Here is a 14,836-nt window from a genome sequence, read left to right as displayed (position 1 = left end):
GCTTCCTATGTTTGTAAGAGGCAATCCTATACTAAGCTGACAAGGTATACAGTTCCTTACACTGTAGTCCTATAGTGCCTTGCAAAAGTAATCAGACCCCTGACCAATGCTCTCATATTACTGAATTACAAATGATACATTGTATTTTCGTTCTGTATGTTATTTTATTTTGAAACACTGAAACTCAAAATCAATTATTGTAAGTTGACATTGGTTTTATGTTGGAAAATGCTTTCAAGAAACATAAAAAACTGAAACACTTTGCTTGCACAAGTATTCAGCCCACACACATTAATATTTGGTAGAGCCACGTTTTGCTGCACCAACAGCATCTTTTGGGGTAGATATGTACCAGCTTTGCACACAGTGTCGGAGGGATTTTGGCCCATACTTCTTGGCATATTTGCTCCAAATTGTTCAAGTTGGTTGGACATCACTTGTGGACTGCAATTTTCAAAGAGCGCCACAGATGCTCAATGGGATTGAAATCAGGACTGGGCCACTACAGGACATTGATCTTTTTGTTCTTGAGCCACTCTGATGTTGCTTTGGCCTTGTCATCATTGTCCTTTTGAAAAGCGAATTTCCTCCCACGCTTCAGTTTTTAGTGGACTGAAGCAGGTTCTCTTGCAATATTTCGCTTCATCCATTCTTCCTTCAATTTTAACAAGAGAAGCATCCCCAGAGCATGATGCTGCCACCATCACACTTCACTGTAGAGATGGTGTGTCTTGAGGCATGAGCAGTGTTAGGTTTGCGCCACACATAGGGCTTTGAGTTTTGGCCAAAAAGCTCTATCTTGGTCTCATCTGACCACAAAACCTTTTCCCACATAGCAGCTGGGGCATTCTCATGCTTCCTGGCAAACTCCAGACATGCTTTCAGATGGTACTTTTTGAGTAATGGCTTCTTTCTTGTTATCCTCCCATACAGGCCAGTGTTATGCACACCTCTTGATATGGTTGACTAGTGCACCATTATTTCACTCCCAGCTATTGAACTCTGTAGCTCCTTCAAAGTTATTGTTGGCCTCTCTGTGCCTTCTCTCACAAGGCTACTTCTTGTCTGAGCGCTGAGTTTTGAGGGATGGCCTTTTCTTGGCAGTGCCTGGGTGGTGTGATGCAGCTTCCACTTTCTGATTATTGATCCAGTTGTGCTCACTGGGATATCCAAACACTTGGATATTAGTTTGTATCCTTTTCCTAATCTATGCATTTGTATTACATTATCTCCCAATTCTATAGAATGCTTTTTGGTCTTCATTTTCCTTCAGATCCACAGCCTGACCAATGATCCTTCAACAGTGGGGTTTTTATCCTGACAACATGACAGCAACTTTAATGGTTCACAGGTGGAGGCCAATGGTAAGGTCCTCGGATAGGGCAATTTCTTTCATCTGTGTAAACTGGGAGCTTCCACAGCACAGGGGTTGAATACTTACGCAAGCAACATGTTTCAGTTTGTTATGTTTCTTGCAAACATTTCCCAACATAAAACCAATATCACCTTACAATGATTGATTGATTGATTGATTTGATTTATATCCCACGCTTCCTCCCAGCACGAGCCCAGGCCTCCTGATTGATTTTGAATTTCAGTGTTTCCAAATAAAATAAGATACAGAACAAAACTACAATGTATCGTTTGTAATTCAGTAATATGAGAGCATTGGTCAGGAGTCTGATGACTTTTGCAAGGCGCTATATATGTCTACTGAGAAGTCCCATCAATTTCAGTGAGGCTTACATCCAGGTAAATGAGCATAGGGATTGCAGCTTAAGCAGCCAATTTAAGGGGTCTTACAGCCAGTCACCTGACATTTTCCAACTTTGATAATCCATTTTGACTGTTTTGTCCAGAAATCAAATCAAATCAAATCCTTTTACATTAGCTATGAACCATTGCAATTGAAATGTATACAATAAAAGCAATAGAAAGCAAATATACAGCTTAATCAGATTTCCTGCTAGGATTCTAACATTTCTATAAGATACCAATCAGTAAAATTGATAAATCCACAATCCAACAGAAGAGAGATGGATAAGTAGAACTAACAACTAATAAAAAAGGAGTTGTAACGGATTAAAACTCCAGGTGCCATTATAGAACTTATTCTAATGGCACCTGCTAAAAAATTTGCAGACTTTTCTGTCACCCTCTGTTCTTGGTCTGCAAGAAGAAAAACCACGTAGAAGTTGGTTGGATGCCCTGGAAAGGGTGACAGCAGTGGGATAATTAGCTCATTCCTCAAATCTCTACAGAAAGAGCAGAATAGCAGTACATGGGCTACTGTTTCAGCACTGCCGTCTCTGCATGGGTATAGATGGTTTTGCAATGGAATTCTTTTAAAACGCCCTTCTAACACAGCTGATGGTAGTATGTTCAGTCTTGCTTTAGTAAAGGCTCTTCTGTATTTAGAGATTGTTAAATTTTGTAAATAAGGGGCAGGGGTGTTAAGATAGCTGAGTGGGAAGCTGTTATACCACAGGCAAAATTTTCTTACTGTGGCCAGATTGCTTTGTTGTTCGATATCGTAAAGGCACTGTTTAATAAGAGCTCTTGCATTACTAACCCCTAAAGTAAGTAATTGGTGTGGGGATAAACCATAGGAGCAGAGTCTTAACCTGACAGCCTTCATCCACCTGCTCTCATGAGAGTCAGACAGAACTCGAGAGGTCAGACCAATAAGAAATAGGTTTAACTGCAGCCAGTAATTAAATGTCCTCAGCCAAGCCTGCAAAGTAATAGAAGGAAGGCCTGCTTCCATTCTCAGTAAAGCATTAAGAGCACAACGGGGAGCAGAGAAAATTTGTCTAAGAAAGTTGGACTGCACCACTGCCAATGGTCTTAGCTGAGTGTCAGCCCAAATTAGAATTCCATACAGTAATTTTGCTAAAGGTTTAGCCTTAAAAACCTTAAGTGCTAGAGGTATAAAGTTGCCACCTTTTGTATAAAAAAAACGCATTAAGACTTTAGAGCTCTGTAGAGCTTCCTCAATTACATATTTTTGTTGGGCTACCCACGCCCCTGTTGATTAAAAGACTATACCCAAGTATTTAAAAACTCTAACTTGTTCAATTGACTGTTTGTCCAGGAGCCATCTATGGGGCCTATGATGTTTAGAGAATATCATAACCTAAGTTGTGTTATAATTGACCACTAAGTATTCATTTTGGCAATAACAAGAAAATGCCCCCAACAGTCTTTTCAGGCCCACTCTTGTTTGAGAAAGAAGCACGGCATCATCTGCATACAATAAGACAGAGATAGCGTTAGAAGCCAGTTTGGGGGCATGAAAAGGTGGGGATGTTAAATGCTCAACTATGTCGTTATACAAATTGAACAATACAGGGGCCAAAATGCAGCCTTGTTTGAGCTTTGTCCAGACAGTGAACATTATTTTTTATGGAACAAATATTTAAAATGTGCACCTTTTTCAATTTCTACAGGAAAAACCTCCATTTTCTCCACTCTTTTTTCAAGTTCATACTCTGCTGATGCTGACACAGGGTCAACCTCTTCATTACGTCTATCATAGTCTTCATTTGAGTAAGTACTGAATACCTAAGAAAACAAAAGTATCATTTTAGAACAGTTTTTCACTCATGAAAGTTGACAAGATCTAAAAACCAGATACTATTTGCAAATCAATACTAATACAGAACACATAATTTTCATGAGTAGATGTACTCATTATCAAAAATCATCTCAACCCCACACCAAGTTAAGTCAAATTCCACATCAAAGGAATACAAAATTTAGTCTTAACTTTAAAAGTTAAGTATGCTACCAAGTATACTCAACTTGCAAATTTGGTTTGCTTCCATGAACCAGGTTTTCAAATGAATAAACAATCCAAATTATTTGTTTATCATTTTATTTACAAAAAACAAGGAAAATGAAAAGATATGAAGATAGTTATAACCACACCACTAGGCTAGGGAATACAACAAGTAGAAAGAATGCAAAAAGGAGAAACCCATTATCAAAAGTGACAATGAATAAGATTTATTACAACCCAATCTGTTTCAGAGTACAGGTTCCTTATTCGAGACCAATTTACAGATAATTAAAAATATAAAAGTCAGCTATTGACGAGTGATCCAAGGCTCTCAGGGGGTGGAAGGAGAAGCATGCATTGGGTGGGAAGGAGAAAGTGACAAAAAGAGAGGCACCTACCTGACCAGCTGTTAGCTGCATCTTCCCAGGAGAAGGTGGATGCCTTTGGGTGGGGGCTTTCCTACCCAGCCTCTCCTTCTTGCCCAGCAAACACCCACCCCTAAGGCAGCACTGCACAGGATTGAATCTTCCACTTGCCAGGTGATAAGTAGCAGATTTGACCCTGCATGGTGCAAGTTACCAGTTCTTTGTGAGGGAAGTCCTCCAGGATCAAACTCTCTTGCTCTCGGTCAGGGGAGCAAACATGTAACATCTCCTCCCCCCAACCTTATGTTTAATTAGGGTTTAAAAAACCCTATTTAAACCTTAGCCCTGGCCCCCAAATTGATCCACAGGTGTGTGGTCCTTGGGTTGCTACAAGGTGGGTTGGCCCAATCCAGAGCCCTTGGATCAGAGGGTCTGCACACAGCCCTATTAGTTAGTTGTTTGGAGAAGGTTTGTCATTTTTGCATTTTTTCTGGTTCTGTGCCTCCCTTCCGACAAAAGATAAAAGTAGCCATAACCAGATATGGGGAACCTCCAGCCTTATGGCTAATCATGGCCCTTCAGGGACCCCCATTTGGCCCCAAGGCCATTTTCCCCAAACCACACCCACCCGCCCACCTCCTGACATCACTAGTTTAGTCCTGCATTGGCTGCATGATCCTGTTCCCAGCAGGGAATAAGATCACACAGCCAATGCAGCAGGACTTAATCTCTGCTCATCAACTGAGCAAGGATTAATAAAACCCTGTGCAAAAGCACCCTTTGAAGCAGCTCTCACACACAAGCTACTACAAAAGCTTTAAAGCAGCTCCTTTGCTCCCGTTTACTCAAATGTCTTTTCTTTTCTAGTTGCAGATGGCATAATTCTGCATTGAAATTATACTTTTTCAATGAATTGGTATCTTTATGAAAGTAATCATATATATACTGTGAAAATTATCTATTTACTAGCTGAAAAAATATGCCACCTTTTTTTAAAGAGGACACTTTTATTCAGATTAAATCAAAATGTAGTGGGTAACATATAATTGCCAAACCTGGTTCAGAAAGCAGTCACTTAGCAGAAATAGCAGCTGCTATATTAGTATGGTTTGCACCAGCTCATTTTTAAAAAATAATATAACTAAACAGGGAAGAGAAATCTTCTCATATTCAAATCTCTTCATAGATTTTTTTTATTCCCCAGGTATCACTGAAATGTTATCTAACCAATTCAGAATTTTGAGCTGTTAAATAAAACCTCAAAGAATAGAATTAGACATTACACACCAACAGTGATAGGAAGTATTAGCTATTTACAATTTCCATGTACCTTGCAAAGCAGGAATTCAACCAAGTTCTACACACAGATCTGGAACCTACATATGTCAATGCAGGGGAGATGTACAACGTTAACCAGGAAGCAGAGAAGGAAACAGCACAAGATTGTAACAATAATTTATAAAGCACCTAAAATTAGGCAATGTACAAACATTAATAACACACAGGAGGAGGTTCTCACAGCTTACAACCTGCTCTTGACAGAAGTAGCAGTTCTGCACAAAGTGGTGGAAACCCCCTTTCAAATCTTGGGGCTGCAGAGGGGGAATGAGAAACAGTAACTGTCCACTGAGAAAAAGTCTGTTGGTGAGGGTTATGGGAAAAATGAACACTACGTGTATAGAGGGGAAAGGGATTTTTTTTGTTGAGGAAAAGAGTTGGTAGCAGCTGAAATTGTCTACAATTTGAAATATAGATATAGTACAACAAACCCCACTAGACTTAGTCTGGACAACTAAATTGTTGTGCGCCACCCCAATCTCCAAGCGGTGAGAGATTCCCAAGGGTCCCCGCACTCACCCAGGGGTTGGGTTTCCTTGGAAAGAAGGTCAGCGGAGACTGTGGTGTCTTTATGAAATATGGTTTATTTATTTACACACATTCCAACCTTAGCTTAAGATGGAGGGGTTCAAGGCATCAGCAATCCAACTTGCATTTGGTTTGGATCTTGCATTTTCCATCAGGCTTACAGGAGGCACCCTAAAGCCATAGTGCAGAGAGCCAGCCTCTCTGCTGCCTCCAGTTCCCAGCCTTTTTTCTCCCCAACTCAACACAAGCTTCTCCTTGGCCTCAGGAAGGGGGCAGGGCTCTCCTGAATTGTTTCAATAACAACAGAATCTCCCTGGCCCAGTTAATGGGCGCTTGGCCCATTAACTCACCTGGCCACTATTAGACTGAAAAAGGGGACTCATCTGATCAGCAGAGCGGGTTTTTCACCCCAAGGTGCAGGGTTCCAAATCAGAGACTGGAAGAGGACTCATAGAAACCACCCATCTCAACCTCAAATCCATAACACTATTAACTGAACTGTTTCATTCTCAAGGTTCATGTTGCAGAGACAGATTAATGGTTGGATGTTTCATTTTGGTCCTAAGAATAAATTGTCTTTGTAAAAAAATAATAATCCTGCTTCTCTACCAAAAAAGGCGACAAAAGGTGAACTGTTGAGATTACATACTCAGAGGTTCAGTTAAAAGAAAACTGAGTGGCTGGAGGTATAGTGGTTAAGGTGTTGGACTACGACCTGGGAGACCAGGGTTCAAATCCCCACACAGCCATGAAGCTCATTGGGTGACCTTGGGCCAGTTACTGCCTCTCAGCCTCAGAGGAAGGCAATGGTAAACCTCCTCTGAATACCGCTTACCATGAAAACCCTATTCATAGGGTCGCCATAAGTCGGGATCGACTCCAAGGCAGTCCATTTCATTTTCAGTAGGGTAGGGATCAGGGCAGCGCTATACCTAGATTGACTTGCGCAAGTAGCTAAAATAAATGCTGTTCTCCCTTTCACACATACACACCCAACACAAATTGCTACAGGAACTATGAAGCTTACCAGACAAGAACTTCTAATGGACTGAATTTACACCGAAGAAAAACAAGAGGCAGAAAGGAATATAAAGTTATTTTTATGTATAGACTCAAGGCTGGTACTTCCATGAAGAGAAAGTGTGCAAAACTCATGTATGTGTCATGGTGCAATTTGCTTGCCAACAGGAAAGGGCCCTAAAAGAAATTTCCTATACCCAAGTTAGATTCTGAAAACACAAGTAACATCTACCAAGTTCTCCCTCTTTCCACCCACACTCTCAAGAGAAAGCAACTCCTCTTAGTGCTTCAACACTATATTAACCACCACCCTTACTGGGTGCCTTTGAACAAAACAAATGTTGCACAGAGTAACTGCAAGAGCCTCACTCTCTCTTTTCATCTGTCACAAGTGAAATTGAACTTTTGCATCTCACCCATCCAGGAAATGGGTAACCTAAAGCTACTAGGTGCTATCAAACATTAATTGTAGTTAGAATAGACCTATTGAAATCAGTGCATTTGAGTGAATTAATTTTAGTAGTGCAACTCCAACTATGACTTACCCAACTAAGCCATACTTGGAGTTGCACCACTAAAATTAATTCACTCAAATGCACTGATTTCTATTCTAACTACAACTAATATTTGATAGCACCCAGTGGCTTTAGGTTACACATTTCCTGGATGGGTCAGATGTAAAAGTTCTATTTCACTTGTGACAGATGAAAGAAGAGAGTGAGGCTCTTGCAATTACTCTGTGCAACATTTGTTTTGTCCAAAGATACCCAGTAAGGTGGTGGTTAATATAGTGTTGAAGCACTACGTTGGGTATCACCTACTGTTTTCAGTTGACCTTAATTACAAATTTTAGCTTTCAATGTACTTTGCTTTCAGAGTTCCAAGAGCTTAATACTTGTGTCATCAGTTTGGAATGAATGTTTGCCCCAAAACAACCCACAGCCTTTCATAAAGACATTTCATTCACAAGCAACAAGTTACAGTTAGGACAGAGACTGTGGTTATTAAAACTTCAGTAAGGCTCAGTATAATATGTCTTGTTAATGCTGTGGGAACCTAAATCAATACGGACGGCATGAACATTCCAATGTAAGCTATTTTAACTTGCTTCTTTTTCTCCAGATCTTGTTCCACTTCTGCCAGGTGAGCCCCTAATAAATAACCAAGGCAGTTAGTAGTCATCTGTAACATATATGGAATTCTATTTCTGTTAATTTAAACATGGGCTCATTTAAGTCACTAAGATCTTTTTCTATAAAAATGTGTCTTCTCAATTTGCTCTGAAAATTTCGTCACCATCTGCAGTAGAGGTGGGAAATCCAGATGCTGTTGGTCTCCAACTTTCATGAGCTGAAACTCTCATGTTGGCCCACACAGCCAACAGTCACGATTCATGGTAGTTGTATTCCAACAACATCTTGGTGTTCAGTGATACATCATTGCATTTGAGGACCTTTTCTAGTTCTCTCACAGCTGCCCTCCCCAGTCCTAGCCTTCTTCTGATTTCTTGACTATTGTCTCCATTTTGGTTAATGATTGTGCCAAGGTATTGATATAATCCTTGACAAGTTCAATATCCTCATTGTCAACTGCAAAGTTGCATAAATCTTCTGTTGTCATTACTTTAGTCTTTTTGACGTTCAGCTGTAGTCCTGCTTTTGTGCTTTCCTCTTTAACTTTCATCAGCATACATTTCAAATCATTACTGGTTTCTGCTAGTAGTATGGTATTGTCTGCATATCTTAAATTATTGATGTTTCTCCCTCCAATTTTCACACCTCTTTCATCTTGGTCCAATCCCGCTTTCCGTATGATATGTTCTGCATACAGATTAAATAAATAGGGTGATAAAATACAACCCTGTCTCACACCCTTTCAGATGGGGAACCAATCGGTTTCTCCATATTCTGTCCTGACAGTAGCCTCTTGCGCATCAGGACAATCAGATGCTGTGGCACCCCATTTCTTTTAAAGCATTCCATAGTTTTTCATGATCTACACAGTCAAAGGCTTTGCTGTAGTCTATAAAGCACAGGGTGATTTTCTTCTGAAATTCCTTGCTCCGTTCCATTATCCAACGTATGTTTGCGATATGATCTCTGGTGCCTCTTCCCTTTCTAAATCCAGCTTGGATGTCTAGCATTTCTCGCTCCATATATGGTAAGAGCCTTTGTTGTAGGATCTTGAGCATTACTTTACTTGCATGGGATATTAAGGCAATAGTTCAGTAATTACTGCACTCCCTGGGATCCCCTTTCTTTGGAAGTGGGATATATATCGAACGCTTCCAGTCTGTGGGCCATTGTTTAGTTTTCCATATTTCTTGACAGATTTTTGTCAAAATTTGGACAAATTCAGTCTCAGTAGCTTGTAGCAACTCTATTGGTATTCCAGGTGATTTGTTTCTTCCAAGAATTTTAAGAGCAGCTTTCACTTCACATTCTAAAATTTCTGGTTCTTCATCATATGGTTCCTCCATGAATGAATCTGTCATCCTGGCATCTCTTTTATAGAGTTCTTCAGTGTATTGCTTCCATCTTCCTTTTATTTCATCTCGGTCAGTCAGTGTGTTCCCGTTGATTATTCAACATCTCTACTCTTGGTTTAAATTTCCCTTTCATTTCTCTAATCTTTTGGAATAGGGCTCTTGTTCTTCCCATTTTGTTGTCCTTTTCTATTTCTATACAATAACTATTGTAATAGTTTTCTTTGTCCTTACGTACTAGTCATTGTATAGTTGCATTTTGGGTTCTGACCGTGTTTCTATCATCTTTTGCTTTTGCTTTCCTTCTCTCTTTAACCATTTTAAGAGTTTCTTCAGTCATCCATTGAGGTCTTTCTCTCTTTTTAACAAGAGGTATTGTCTTTCTGCATTCTTCCCTGATAATGTCCCTGACTTCACTCCATAGTTCTTCTGGTTCTCTGTCAACTAAGTTTAAAGCCTCAAACCTGTTCCTTATTTGATCTTTATATTCTTCTGGAATGTTATTTAAATTGTATTTTGGCATTATGATTGCTTTGTTGTTCTTCTTTAGCTTTACTCTGATTTTCAATACGATCAGTTCATGATCTGTACCGCAGTCTGCTCCTGGTCTTGTTTTTGCAGAAAGTATGGAACTTCTCCATCTTCTGTTTCCAATTATATAATCAATTTGATTCCTATATTGACGATCTGGTGATGTCCACGTATATAGTGATCTTTTTGGTTGCTCAAAAAATGTGTTTACAAGAAACAAATTATTGGCTTCACAGAATTCAATGACTTTCTCCTGCTTCATTTCTATCTCATAAGCCCCATTTCCCCACAATTCCTAGTTCTTCTCTGTTCCCTACTTTTGCATTCCAGTCCCCCATGCTTATCAACACAACTTGTTTTGGTGTGTGATCAATTTCCTCCTGTACTTCTACGTAAAATCTCTCCAGTTCTTCTTCTACGTTTGATGTTGGAGCGTAGACTTGGATGATGGTTATGTTAATAGGTTTCCCGTTTAATCTCATTGATATCACTTGCTCAGACCTTGTGTTGTAGCTCCTAATTGTTTTTGCTACATCACTTCTCGCTATTAAAGCAACCCCATTTCTTCTTGATTTCTCATTTCCTGCATAAAATATTTTGTAGTTGCCTGATTGAAAATGTCCCATTCCAGTCCATTTTAATTCACTCACGCCAAGTATTGTAATGTTGATAAGCTCCATTTCTTGCTTGACAATTTCTAACTTTCCCTGGTTCATGCTTCTCACATTCCATGTTCCTATTGTGTGCGTCGTACAACTCCAGACTCTCCTTTCGCATCTGTGCGCATCAGCCTCTGGGCTTCCTTTCGGCTTTGACCCAGCTGCATCATTAGTCACAGCGCTACTCGTACTTGTCCTTTGTTCTTCCCCAGTAGCTCAGTGAGTGCCTTCTGATCTGGGGGTCTCATCTTCCAGCACTATCTTGTGTTGCATTTTGCATACTCTGTTGTCATACCTAATTTGTTGGCCACTAACCCGGAGTTTTAACGTTTTTTTTTATCACTTTGTGTACCTCATCTGTATTTGTATTTGCGATGGCCATTGGCTAAAAGCAATAAAATTGATTGATTGGTTGGTTGATACTCTGTTCATAGGGTTTTCGTGGTAAGAGGTATTCAGAGGTGGTTTACCATTGCCTTCCTCCGAGTTTGAATGCATCTTAGTCTGGTGTCTCAGCTTTGACCATTCCGCCCTGGGTGCCCCTGCTAGGCGTCTAGCCTCTTGGTCTAGGCTCCTGACGGCATTGCTCTCAGCTTCTTCAACACTCTCAAACCCACTCACCATGTTAAGGTGTGCATCCTAAACGAGGACCATGGAGCTAACAGGTTAAAAAATTTCGAAGCCCTTCACTTCCAGCTCAAAAACAATGTTGTTTGTGAGTTTATTTTCTGTTGTTTCGGAGTGCAGGATCCAAACCAACTGATTCAAATTACAAGAAAAAGAATGTAGACTAAACATTAGGAAGAAGTCCCTAACAGAGCTGTTTGACAGAGGAACACACTGCCTCAGAAGGTGGTGGATTCTCCTTTGTTAGAGGTTTTTAAGCATAGCTGGATAGCCACCGATCAGGGATGCTGTAGCAGAGAGATACCTGCCATTAGATGACCTTTGAGGGTCCCAGGTTCAATCTCTGATGTCTCCAGAAAGCATTGGGAAGAGCCTCCATATGAAATCCTAGACAGCCACCACCAGTCAGTGTGGACAATACTGAGCTATGTGGACCAGTGGTCTGACTTGGTATAAGGCAGACTTTCTATATATTTTCCAACTCTGCACCAAACCATTTTCAAACCCCTTTGACAATGAAAAATATATCCCCAAAGAATTATGCTGTGGTGGTTGTTGTTTTTTTAAAAAAATCACGTTTGAGGAAACCAGTTGATACTGTTATAAGAACAAATCCTGCCAAACTAATCTTATCTCATTTTTTGACCGGGTAACCTCCCTTGTAGACTGTGGGAATGCTGTGGACATAATATACCTCGACTTCAGGAAAGCTTTTGACAAAGTGCCCCACGATATCCTGATTAGCAAGCTAGCTAAATGTGGGCTGGATGGAACAACTGGCAGGTGGATCCACAGTTGGCTCCAGAATCGCACTCAAAGAGTATTTATCAATGGTTCCTTCTCAAACTGGGCCTAAGTAACAAGTGGGGTACCACAGGGCTTGGTCCTGGGCCCAGTGCTCTTCAACATTTTTATTAACAACTTGGATGAGGAGGTACAGAGCATGCTTATCAAATCTGCAGATGATACAAAATTGGGGGGCATAGCTAATACCGTGGAAGATAGAAACAAAATTCAAAGGGAGCTTTGATAGGCAGGAGCATTGGGCTGAAAACAACAGAATGAAATTCAACAGGGATAAATGAAAAGTTCTATGCTTAGGAAAAAGAAACCAAATGCACAGTTATAAGATGGGGAATACTTGGCTCAGCAGTACGACATGTGAAAAGGATCTTGGAATTGTCGTTGATCACAAGCTGAATATGAGCCAACAGTGTGATGTGGCTGCAAAAAAGGCAAATGCTATTTTAGGCTGCATTAACAGAAGCATAGTTTCCAAATCGCGTGAAGTATTACAGGAATACCCCGCATTAACGTACGCAATGCGTCCAGAGCAAGTACGTAAACCGAAAATGTACTTAAAGTGAAGCACTACCCTTTTTCACTTGTGCCGCCACTTTGCCACCTCTCCCTCGTAAAGCCTCTGCTGCTGCGCTGCAGCACCTGTCAGCTGATTGCAATCGCGCCTCCCAGCTGATCACGATCGCACGTCCCAGCTGATTTGCGGTCGCGTCTCTTTCCACCCCCCCACGCACCGAAAGAACAGGCCACAACCAACGGTTAAGTGTCCATTCTTACAAAGCAAGCATACGTAAACAGGGGAATGGTTCTACTGTAAGTATGTCCCTACTCGCGAGTGTCCTTAAAGTGAGGTCCATATAGCGGGGTATTCCTGTATTTCCCCTCTATTCAGCACTGGTTAGGCCTCATCTTGAATACTGCATCCAGTTCTGGTCTCCGCACTTCAAGAAGGATGCAGACAAACTGGAACAGGTTCAGAGGAGGGCAACAAGCATGATCAGGGGACTGGAAACAAAGCCCTATGAGGAGAGACTGAAAGAACTGGGCATGTTTAGCCTGGAGAAGAAAAGACTGAGGGGAGATATGATAGCACTCTTCAAGTACATGAAAGGTTGTCACATAGAGGAGGGCCGGGATCTCTTCTCGATCGTCCCAGAGTGCAGGACACAGAATAATGGGCTCAGGTTGCAGGAAGCCAGATTTCAACTGGACATCAAGAAAAACTTCCTGTTAGAGCCATACGACAATGGAATCAATTACCTACAGAGGTAGTGGGCTCTCCGACACTGGAGGCATTCAAGAGGCAGCTGGACAGTCATCTGTCGGGAATGCTTTGATTTGAATTCCTACATTGCGCAGGGGGTTGGACTTGATGGCCTTATAGGCCCCTTCCAACTCTACTATTCTATGATTCTAAGACATGTGTAGCTTTTAGCAAGATAAGAGAAAGTATACTTCAAACAAGCCAAAAGGATACAAATGTTTGATGAGACTGCCTTTCTCCCTTTCTTTGCATAATCCACAGGAATGACCAATAAACTTCTTGCTAGGTATTTATTTATTTATTTATTGCATTTATACCCCACCTTTCTTTTCCTGATAGAAACCCAAGGTGGCTTACATATGGTTCCCAGGCGGTCTCCCACCCAGGCACTGACCAGACCTGACCCTGCTTAGCTTCAGCAGGGTGCTGGCCTCATGTGCCTTCAGACCATCACCTGGGACCTGGGATACACTTGCACTCAGAAGTCTTCTCCACCAGGTAGCAAAAAACCTTACAACTTTTCATCAAACATGAAACAATCACTGCAGAGTACTTTATTCAAACCACCCTCAAAAAGTGTGATGTGTTGTACCAACACATAACTGCTGTATAGAATTGGAATCTCTCCCAGATGCTTGTATTTATACCTTCTTAACTGAAAAAATAGGAATAATATCAAATACCTGTTCCACATTTGTATGATCCACAGCAAAGGAGAAAAACAAGTCTGAGTCAAGGGAGTTTCTTCCCTTGTACATTTTTATTTCCTCATTAAAATCATTTTTCAACCTTATATTTTCAAAGAACCATTCTAGAACTTGGTTCTTGTCACTATTATCGTTACCAGGTTCATAAACCACAACTGAAGCACCAAATTAAGAAGTTCTTCATACTTCATTTTTACTGCCACAGTTGTTCCTTTTTCCTTTTATCAAACTACTACCAAAACACAAAACAAAAATTCTCTCATTATCGTTTCACTAATATGGGAGAAGTTTGAATGAATTTTCTTGACAGAGGAAGGCTTCCACATTTGCATTGTTACCCTGCTCTTTCACTGAAAAGGGTCCCATAGTGGCTTACAAAGCCACACTGGGGCCTAAAAAGCATGGCAAAGAAAAAGGGATGGTGAAGGAAAAGGAAAAAAGCAAGTACAGGCACTGGTTCTTGTAACAACCAATCACAATCTCTCCTCACCCCCAAAAAGGCTCTTCCAACATCATTTCATAACATTGGTCACAGCAAATGAGAACATTTCTAATCTTTATTGCCATTTATTTTAATTCATCCTTCTTCAATGCTGGTGACTTAGGCTGCAATTCTATACACCTACTTGGTATTTACTTCCCACTGAATTCAGCAGGACTCACTTGGGCAGACATACTTAAGATCGCACTGTAAATGACTCCTTACCAAAGCCTTGTACTGACATTAAAA

At 40.7% G+C, this 14,836-nt stretch overlaps 1 protein-coding gene across 4 annotated transcripts in view; it reads right to left on the bottom strand.

The window, feature by feature from the left end:
* LOC133376405 (neurabin-1-like) overlaps positions 1 to 14,836 on the bottom strand; it is an 82,416-nt gene that overhangs the window by 54,958 nt on the left and 12,622 nt on the right. For all 4 annotated transcript variants that reach the window (XM_061608478.1, XM_061608480.1, XM_061608481.1 and 1 more), the window contains exon 3: positions 3,432 to 3,564. In XM_061608478.1, coding sequence (XP_061464462.1) covers positions 3,432 to 3,564 — 133 coding nt within the window. The remainder of the gene's footprint in view (positions 1 to 3,431; positions 3,565 to 14,836) is intronic.

This window comes from Rhineura floridana, chromosome 2, assembly GCF_030035675.1.
Source record: "Rhineura floridana isolate rRhiFlo1 chromosome 2, rRhiFlo1.hap2, whole genome shotgun sequence".
NCBI lineage: Eukaryota > Metazoa > Chordata > Lepidosauria > Squamata > Rhineuridae > Rhineura > Rhineura floridana.
The sequence above is the reverse complement of the archived record's forward strand: the minus strand, read 5'-3'. Positions and strand labels throughout refer to the sequence as shown.